We start from the raw sequence: 9,894 nt of genomic DNA, 5'->3' as shown, positions 1-9,894 counted from the left end.
GCCCTAAAGTTGGGAGAAACAGACTGGTCTGAGTTCAGAAGAGGTCACACAGAGATGTTGGTTTTCTGTTTCAGGGGCTGTGGGCTCACACTGCAGGACTGCATGCTAGAACAGCCCCCAGAGGCAGGCAGCTAACGTCATGGAGTTTGGGCTTTTTTTTTTTTTTTGCCTTTTTTTTTTTCCCTGCAGGCAATCATGTTCTTACTTTTTATACAAAAATTGCTAGCAAAAAGCAAATTTCAGAATCTCAAGCATGAGTATTCATGGAAACCAAAGTTTAAACAGATCAGTAAACAAGAGAGACAGTGACCTGATTTCCACCCATTATAAACAGGACCACGCCTCACCCACAATGATTTTGTGTCAGTGCCTGTGGGTGAGGACAGAACTTTGCAGTTCAGCAAATGCAATGCACTCCATATATTGGAAGTAGGGTGGAACATCACTCAACAGGAATCTCTTCAAGTAGGTCCTGGGGAAGCAGTACTTAAAAGAAGTCAGCTGAGATCATACCATGTAGATTAAATACTGAAAATGTGATATAAAACTGTCACCTAGCCAGTGGCATGGCCAGTCTCATTGTTCTGGCCACAACACCTTGGACAAACAACTCCATAGCTTAACAAAATCAGGATTTCTGAATTGCCTGGGAGGTAGCCATGCATCCTGCACATGTGAAGATAAAGAAAAGCAAAAATACAGCTTGGTTAACAGTGGTTCTGCCTGGTCTAGCAAACACTCAGCTGAGCTATTTCTTAACGAATGAAAGCATTCTAGCTTCTTCAGAGTGAAACCAGAGCTCTTTGCACAATGCAAGGTTATTCCTTGGAGACATACTTTAAGATTTCTATATGCTTTTCTTAAGTGACTGCTCTGGAAATGACAACATCATCCTGAGAGGTTCAGAGCTCCAGGGGTTTTTCAAGCACACCTCTTGAATAAGAGTCAGCCAGGCCCAGGATAAAACTCTTCACAAAGGCAGCATGCTCAGTCATGATAAAATAGCTCAATGTGAGGAGAAAATGTTCCATTGGAAAACAATTTCTCATAAAGGCAATCTCTCTGCAAATCTGAATTAGAGAACAGTAGAATGAAAATGTCACAGAGATATGGATAACTGGATCCAAACTTTAACAGGCAAGTGTTTGGTGGCCCCAAATGCATTGCAAATGATCCTCTCTCCCTTCCCTCTTTCTCTAGCAGAATTTTTTGGTTATAAAACAACCACATAGGCAATCATAGCAGCTTTGGATGCCTTCAACCAAATCTACTATCAGGAAAATGTCCACTTGTCTTCCTACTTATGTGGCAAACTTATACTGCCAATACAACACATGAGAGTCCTGCTCCCCTTTCCTGTGGTCTCTTTAATGGTTTGATACATTTCAGAAACTACTATAGCATGGACACGTTGATTGCTCCTCAGCAACAAGCAGTACAGGAAAACTTCACACTGAAATTCACAGCCAAAATGGGAGACATCAGCACAAGGACCTGGCAGAAAAACAATCCCTAAAGCTTATCCTATAAACTGCTGAATTCCTTCTGTGCTGTGAACAGATCAGTGTTTGGGGAATAGGTTAGAATGAGAAACTGAATTATATCATTAACTAGCAGATTAATCATTTTAATAGCCAGAAAGCTAATAACAGCAAAGATAAATGATAGCTGTGCTCTGATTCATAGCATGTCTCAGAATAATCTCAGTGTGAAATAACAAAATGAAAGGAGACCAATTGTCCCAGAGAACATGCTTCACTCCTGTGCACTTAGTCTGTGTTGTCAGTCAAATTGATCACATTGGTGATTTCCAGCAGGAAAAAAATAAATCAGGAGAAAAACCCCACACAGATACTTTCCCAAGCCATTAAATGCAGGTATTAAAAATATTCTCATCCTGCCTGCATGTTTTTTTGCAGTATGAATAGAAATCCATACCTTGACAAGCAGCAGGCACAGGAGTGAAAAATCCAGCTTTTCACCATGAAATGAGATCACAGAAAACTTACTGCCCTGCCACTCCCCCTCAATGAAGATGACATACCTTTTTCTTGGACTTCATGTTGATGTTCACACACATTCAGAGCTTGCCCTTTCCCAGATCTGATCAAACTGGTACTAGTGACAGGTAGCAGTGCACTTCTGCAGTCAAGTGTTTTAACCATGCTCCATCTCACAGGCTTATGAGGATCTTAAGGCAGTAAAGAGCCTAACCAGCCCTTTATGCCAACTCATGGCTCAGCCAGGTCTGGATGGTACTTTGGATCTTCTCAGGCACCTTGTTCTCTTTCACTGAAAAAGAGAAAAGAGAACAGTAAGGGAGGAGTCTCTGGAAGCACACTGACTGTCATTTGATTTAACAAAGGCTTAAAGATGAGAAGGGCAATGCTAATGTTTCCAGTAAACCACAGCTACCTTTAAACCCAGGTAATCTGTGTACACAAAACACAGACCAGTTCTTTCACAAGTACAGCCTTCCCTCACACCATTCAATAATGCAGACAACTGTCAGGAGTAAACATAGATTTTATCTGCTCAAAAGGAACCTGAGTAGAGTTGAACAGGCCTGTAGCCTGTCCTGCAGGAAAGCTGCTCCCTTTGCTAACATGTTCACAGAAACCTCTTTTTGTTTGTTTGCATGGAATGCTGCAATCTGAAAGCAAAGCCTTCCAGGTGACAAGGACAGGCATGACACACAAGGCTGATGGCTGGACTCGATGATCTTAAAGATCTTTGCCAGCCAAAATGATTCTACGATTCTCTAAACCCACTAAGTGGTACATGGAGATATTTCTTTAGACAGTTTCATTTTGAGTAGAAATACTTCTTTCTGTATAATTGCATCAGAATCTGTAACTAAGTCCAGATGGTGCATAAGGCTACAAAACTATGCAAGTTTAGAGTGAATTCTATATATTAGCTACATGCACAGCAAGATAGAGTGGATGAGGTCTTCTTAATAACAGAGCTGAGCAGAATACATTGGTTTATAACAATGATTTATTAATGGATATTGATTTAATTCTGAAACAAAAGAAAAAAAAAAGAGAGATTTGAAAATTCCCAGACATTGCACGTTGAGAGAAACAAAAGTAAATAGTTTAGGTTCCAATATCAGATGCAGTATAAACAAAAGTGTGTTAAATCCATGTTATCATTTGCATACAGTTGTGATTAACCCAGTCAGCCTAATCAACACCTTAGCTCTGTGAAAAGCATGAACGCTTCTTAAGTGCTAAATAGAAATTACTGCCAACACAGGAAATTAATTACATCCATTTTTGATTTCTGAAGAGACTTCAGATATCAAATCACATCTGATTATTCCACAGTTTGTTTGGCTTTCGATATTGGCCCAACATAAGCAAAGTTTCTTCCCCGTCTTAGTTAATTCCAGGATTGGTTCTGGCAGGGCTAGGGGCGGGAGAGCGTCACTAAGCTGAGCTGACCACGAGGTGGTGCTGTTGGAGCACCGCACGGTTGTATTCGGGGCTCCAAAGGGCTGCGGTGTGCTGAGGAACTTCCTGTGCAACGACTTCTGGGTTTACGAAAACAAAGGCAAAAAGACGAGGTTTAGTATGACTGGTTGTCAAAACTGGCTGATGATAACATGCAGCCCAACTGTCCGCCGAGAAAACATTTTCTGTTAAGCTTTTTAAGTTGTGCAGCACTGAAACGTTACAACAGTAAGCCTGCAAGAATACCACTGCAGTTGTTAAGGGATTAAATGGTCTGTGTAAGGTTCTACACCACTGCTGAAAACTGCTCTCTTAAGCTGCCTGGGAAGCAAACAGCATACTGAGCCTGCCTCTGCGTAGTAGATTTCAAAACTAAAATACCAACAAACTAAAGTATTTGTTACCAAAACATTCACCTCATACAACCACTCAGACTAGATTAAAGGAAGAAGTTCTTCCCCATGAGGCTGGTGAGACAGTAGAACAGGTTGCCCAGAGAATCATAGAATCAGTCAGGGTTGGAAGGGACCACAAGGATCATCTAGTTCCAATCCCCCTGCCATGGGCAGAGACACCTCACACTAGATCAGACTGGCCAGAACCTCATCCAGCCTGGCCTTAAACATCTCCAGGGATGGGGCCTCAACCCTGGGCAATCCGTTCCAGGGTCTTACCACTCTCATGGTGAAGAACTTCTTCCTCACATCCAGTCTCAATCTCCTCACTTCCAGCTTTGTTCCATTCCCCCTAATCCTAGAAGCTGTGGATGTCCCATCCCTGGAAGTGTTCAAGGCCAGGTTGGATGAGGCTTTGAGCAACCTGATCTAGTGGGAGGTATCCCTGTCCATGGCAGGAGGGGTGGAATTAGATGCTCTTTAAGGTTCCTTTCAACCCAAATAATTCCACAAGTCTACAACTGACAATATGCTGTAGACGTCAGGAGCTCAGTTGTTGCATTAAGATGATACATCTTGACTAGTACAGAGTAGGAAAAGCCATTTGACTGTAAAGAAAGCCCCATGCTAAATCTGTAGCTCACCTCAGATTCTAGAATTTCAGCACCTTGCACTTGTGCAACAGTACCATCGTACAGCTGGACCAGACACAGAAGTATTTTCACCTACAATGGCTCCTGAAAAGGTGTCAGCATCACCCCAGGCGATCTGAATCCCCTCAGCCAGGTGTGAGGAGGGTCAGAGATGCCCAGTTGCTGCCCTCTCAGCACGTGGCTGCAGGAGGAGACAAGGGGCGCAGCCGAACCGGCCCAGGGGAGAGCAAGAGCTGCTCCAGGAGCTGTCAGGTTGTGCAAACCAGCAATTTCTCGTTTGTGCCTGCTACCGCCTGCTGCTGCTACATCTCGGCCTGGCAGGTGGGTAGCCTAATTCGAGAAACTCGCTCCCATCCGCCCGTTCTGGCACTACCCCCACCCCGCGGGCACGCCCACGGCGCTGCAGCCTCTTACTTGAGGTGCTGTGAACGTTTCCCACACTGTGCACCCCGGGCTGCCCCCGCTCATCATCACCACCGCCGCCCCCCTCCCCTCCCTCTCTCGGCTTTCGGGCAGAGCCCGCCCCGCTCCGTGCCGCTCGCCGCCGTTCATCGGCGGGCTGCGCTCCGCCGCCGCAGCCGCTAGCCAATCGGGAGGCAGGTAATCGCCATGGCGACGGCGGCGCCGCGCAGCCATGGCCGGCCACAGGCCCAGGGTCCTCATCGGCAACTGGAGAGAGGAGGCGCAGCTGGAGGAGGTACGGCTGGACCCCGCTGCCCGCAGGTGCCGGGCGGCCGCGCTTGCCACCCCTCCACCTCCCGGAGCTCCCCCGAATGCTTTAGGTTCGGTTTAAAGCTGCGGTTGTGGGCGCCGGGTAACGCGTCCGCCCTCTCTCTGCAAGCAGGAGCGCCTGAAGGACTTCATGCGTAAGAGAGAACGCGGAGAACTTCTCGTGCAGAAAATAAACAGCCTGCAAGAGAATGTTTTACAGAAGGTAATGCTTAAGGAAGATTGTGTCAACCCTTTACGTCTCCACACAGAACGGCATAGCTACGCCCAGTGTTCTTCACGGGTTAAGAACACTATGGGATAAGCATCTCCTGTGCTGAAAAATACAGCTGGTATTAGATTGAGATCATTCTGTACGTTTGAATTCAGACAGAGCTGTCAGTATCCAAGGACGGATTTGTTCACTTCGGAGACGCCGTGCTGCTGCTGAACCCAGCCCCGGCGGCGCCGGTGGAGCGTGACCCCGGGGCGTGCGGCAGCCTGGCGCTGGCGGTGCCCCTGGATGACAGCTACGTTTATTCGGCCGCACCGCTGCGAGCCCCCAGCGGAGTCAGCGCAGTCAAGGGTGTGGACCCTGTGCGCCGAAATACTTTTCATATTTTAAGGTTTGGCCCTTTATGAACCATTTGTTTTGGTTTGGTTTGGTTTGGTTGGTTTTAATCCAGTAAATTGTTTTCAGTTACTCTTTTATCTTGCAGTATCTACTTGTGAGAAACACGCAATGAAGCTTGCTAGTATACAAGTGAATCTGAGCAAGATTAATTTACTTAAGTACTGAGTTCATTATCATTTGGTAAAATGCAGGCCATGGTTCAGTTGCAGAATACAAAACATGGCCCAATATCACTTAGTATTCTTATAAAACATCAGATCAAAACAACAACAGCAAAGAATAATAAAGCTGATCATTTGAATGTGAGAAACATGCAATGAAGCTTGCTAGTATACAAGTGAATTTGAGTAAGATTAATTCACTTAAGAAAGAGATTTTAACTCAGGTCACACATTAAACTTGATTTTGCTCTGCCTATTACTGTGAATCATTCCAAAGGAAGTTTAAATCAGCTTAGAAGGGAAAACAGAACTAAGTTCACTAGCATTTGGTAGAATGCAGGCCATGTTTCAGCTGCAGAATACCAAACATGGCCCAATATCACCTAGTATTCTTGTAAAACATCAGATCTAAACAACATCAGCAAAGAATAATAAAGCTGGTCATTTGAATGGCTCTTTTTTTTTTCTTTCCCTTTTTACATTCTTAACAGTGTGGATGGAGGTACAGTGGATGAACCTATTAGATTTGGGCAAAAATTTAGTCTTGGGACAACAGGAGGCTTTTCTGACCAAATGGTAAGGCAATACAGTTGCAAATGGCAATGGCAGCTCATACTGATCCTGTGCATTTAATTACTCTATGAGTAAAGCTGTACAGGGGTTCAGCACCTTAGCTTTCCAGGACAGATTCAGAATCATTCATAAATTGAGATAAACAATACCTGTTTAGAGCCTTTGTGCAGCTGGCCTGAGATCAGGTATGCAGGCCAAGGGGGCTGGCAGCCAGAGGGACTGGATAAAGGAGATGTTAGAAAAAGAAAAGCAAAAAGGAAATTTAAGTTAGCTTGTGAATCATGAAAGAATTCATCATTAGAAGGTTTATTTTTTTTTACATAGATCCAAAATGACAAGATTTCATTTATTGTGAAGTCTCTAGTAGATATATGAAGTAATAAACTATCATTGTAAGAAAAGGTATATTAAACGTTGGTGCTGCTTCCCTCTGCCAGTTAGAAGCAAATAACATATTCCATGTTACACACACTCAAAAGAAATTGCCACAACTTTGCAGACGTTTTCCCTCTTGGCCACCACTTGGGTGAGAGAGAATCTCTGGAATGTAAATTCAATGTAAAGTTGGGATTCCTTAGTCTGCATACAAAATAGCTAGTGAATGAGCCTATCAAAGATAGAGAAGCTATGTTTTGGGTTTTGCTCTGTGTGGCTTCAGCTTGGCAGACAGAATTTTCAGGAGCAGAGAGAAAAAATGTGTTTTAAAATACTTTTTACTATTACATATCTTTTTTTGTTTTAAATATTTATACTGTTCTTAACATATACATTTTTTTCTTTACAGTTATATCTAGCAAGTGACCATAAATCATTTCTAAGATTTGCTAAAAAATCTCACCTTCAGCAAGTATTCCTGACAGAGGAGATGTCCTACCTGACTTGCTGGCAAGCTGCCTTCTGGGATCCACAGCTGCGCCTCGAACACGAAGGATTTCCAGTGCCTGTAAGAAATTAAAGCTGTAGAAAATGTTATGAAGATTGAATTGAAACAGTGGTGGAGCACTTAGAACTTATTTATGTAAGTTCTGACCTGTGATTTTTGGAAGGGGGAGAGAGAAGGACCAATCTCTTTAGCCAGAGCATCTGCATATGTAACTGTTAGGTCCTGTTGGTCATTTTTGGGTGGGTTTGCTCAGTTTCACTCATCAGAATTTTTTTGAGGTCAACATTGTTATGTTGTGAGGATGCTGTGCTTGGGATCTGCTGTTCAGGACTTCTGAGCACTAAATTCCATATCCGGTATTAGGAGCTGTGATTAATTGATAACTCCTGAATCTGGATAAGTGGATGCTTTTCCACATGCAGGTTTCAATCTTTTGTAAATACACTAAGCAGTATTTTCCTGTTCCACAAAGCTCCTAACCTTCCTGCAGTGCTGGCTGTATAGCAAAATCTCACAAATACAACTGCTCCTCTACCAGCCTCCAACTGTGACTCATGGACATGAATCAGCTCACTGATCAACACAGTTAAAATTAGGTGATTGACAAAGACATCCTTTAGTCACAGCTCTGATAAATGAGTGTGAGATGATCTGCTCCAACCTCCCCACCATGGGCAGGGACACTTCTCAACTAGATTCAGCTGCTCAAGGTCTCGTCCAACCTGGCCTTCAGCACCCCCAGGAAGGAGGCATCCACAACCTCTATGGGCAGCCTACTCCAGAGGCTCACCACCCATAATGAAAAACTTTTTGCTAAGCTCCAGTCTAACCCTGCTCTCCCTCAGCTTCAAACCATTCTCCCTTGTCATATCTCTAGACACCCTCAGGAAAAGTCCCTCTGCAGCCTTCTTGTAGGATCTTTGAGGTCTCTTCCAGCCTTCTTGATTCTATGATTCTATGATTCAGGTACTGGAAGGCAGTTCTAAGGTGCCCCTGCAGTCTTCTCTTCTCCAGGCTGAAGAACCCCAGCTCCCTCAGCCTATCCTAGCAGAGGTGCTCCAGCCCTTGCATTATATCTCACTGTAAATATACAGCAGTCTCAGAGTGATACAAAGTGATGCAGGCTTACACTCAGCATTTCATTTGAATAAGAATTAAAATCAGTGCAAAAATACCTGTCAAGTATCTCTCCTTGGTTCTGTTTCCTTCCAGGCAAACTCTAAAATCATTATTACTCATTGCCACACCAACCGCAGCTTAGCTGTTCCAAGGAACTTTTGGACAAGGTAAGAATAAAACTTTTGTTGTTCTAAGTTCTAACTGTTCTAAGAATGCGACTTTTGGACAAGGTAAGAATACTTACAACTGGTAAGGTCCATGCATAATGATGTGCCAACATCAGGAGCTACTCTAAGGAGCAAGATAGGTGCTGTAGGGACACACTGAGGAGATGGGAAAGAGCACAGGATGCACATCCTGCTTTCCCTTGTGTTTGGGCTGTGATGGGTGCCACTGGGATGTTGCAGGCACTTCAGCTCAGTCTGAGTGGTTTTGGTTTTTTTCTGTCAGCTGTCTGGGAATTTTTGCCTGGGTTTTGAGGATGAAACAGAGTCTGAAAATTTGAGGCTGAAGCAGTCACTAAGTAGCTAGAGAGTCTTCCTCAGTCAGAAATGGGGATGAGAACCTAAGCAGCTGGTGTAGCAGTGCCTCATACTGGTGGGGCTGCTTTGGCTCTGAATGTGGGGAAGTGGCATTGCCCTGGGGTTTCAAGTTCCTGAATTGTTCCAAAGAGCCAAATCCAGCTGTAGTGTGGCTTGCAAGGGTCTGATCTTTGCAAGTCCATGGTAATGCTTTGAATAAATCAAGAAAACATGAGATAGCCTTGAACAATTCACCAACAGTGCAGATTTACTGGGTTTGTATCTATGTGATTGTATTCATTCCCTCTGCCCTTCCCCTTTTCTTTGATTTTGCAGGTCTTATTTTGGCAAAGAATATGAAGTAGTTTGTCACACTTACCTGGACTCCCATAAAGCTGAAGAAGATAAGAATTACTGGGAAATAGTTACAGGAAATCCCAGCAATAGGGATGGTTCAATGCTTAACAGACCTGACCCTCAGCCAGGAGGTATCAGAAAGGAGCTTTGTGAAGAGGCATAGAATATAAATATCCCAGACTACAGCTAGCAGAGGTTTGGTGAGATTCAGATTCTTGGCTTTTCTGTTCAGATTTTAATTTTAGGCATGTTTGCTTTACAAATGGAAATGAAAAGCTACCATTAGTAATACTGCATCATCTCATTAACTCCTGAAGTTTGCACAAATATGGGCAAAAATTAATCACAGTGGATGAACCGTGCACAGCATCCACAATGTCGTGTGGAATGCTTCCTTTTCTCATTTCCACCTTCACTGATGGCAAAAGATGT

At 43.9% G+C, this 9,894-nt stretch overlaps 1 protein-coding gene across 1 annotated transcript; it reads left to right on the top strand.

Annotated features, from left to right (window-relative positions):
* The first annotated feature begins 5,140 nt into the window (after positions 1-5,140).
* Positions 5,141-9,625, top strand: CFAP161 (cilia and flagella associated protein 161). The gene is made up of 7 exons (XM_054388216.1): positions 5,141-5,203; positions 5,351-5,440; positions 5,605-5,840; positions 6,501-6,585; positions 7,367-7,525; positions 8,678-8,751; positions 9,442-9,625. The coding sequence occupies exons 1-7, from the start codon at positions 5,141-5,143 to the stop codon at positions 9,623-9,625; spliced, it is 891 nt and encodes a 296-aa protein (XP_054244191.1).
* Positions 9,626-9,894: the final 269 nt, after the last annotated feature.

The sequence above is a fragment of the Indicator indicator genome, chromosome 16 (genome assembly GCF_027791375.1).
Source record: "Indicator indicator isolate 239-I01 chromosome 16, UM_Iind_1.1, whole genome shotgun sequence".
NCBI classification, from domain to species: domain Eukaryota; kingdom Metazoa; phylum Chordata; class Aves; order Piciformes; family Indicatoridae; genus Indicator; species Indicator indicator.
Note: the sequence above shows the minus strand (reverse complement) of the source record. Positions and strands in the feature narration are given on the sequence as shown.

Bases quoted from the DNA above. Each gene is read 5' to 3' on its own strand.
- CFAP161 (XM_054388216.1), top strand. From the start codon at position 5,141: ATGGCCGGCCACAGGCCCAGGGTCCTCATCGGCAACTGGAGAGAGGAG. The intron at 5,441-5,604 runs GTAATGCTTAAG...GTTTGAATTCAG, and splicing joins AAGAGAATGTTTTACAGAAG to ACAGAGCTGTCAGTATCCAA. The intron at 6,586-7,366 runs GTAAGGCAATAC...TTTTCTTTACAG, and splicing joins GAGGCTTTTCTGACCAAATG to TTATATCTAGCAAGTGACCA.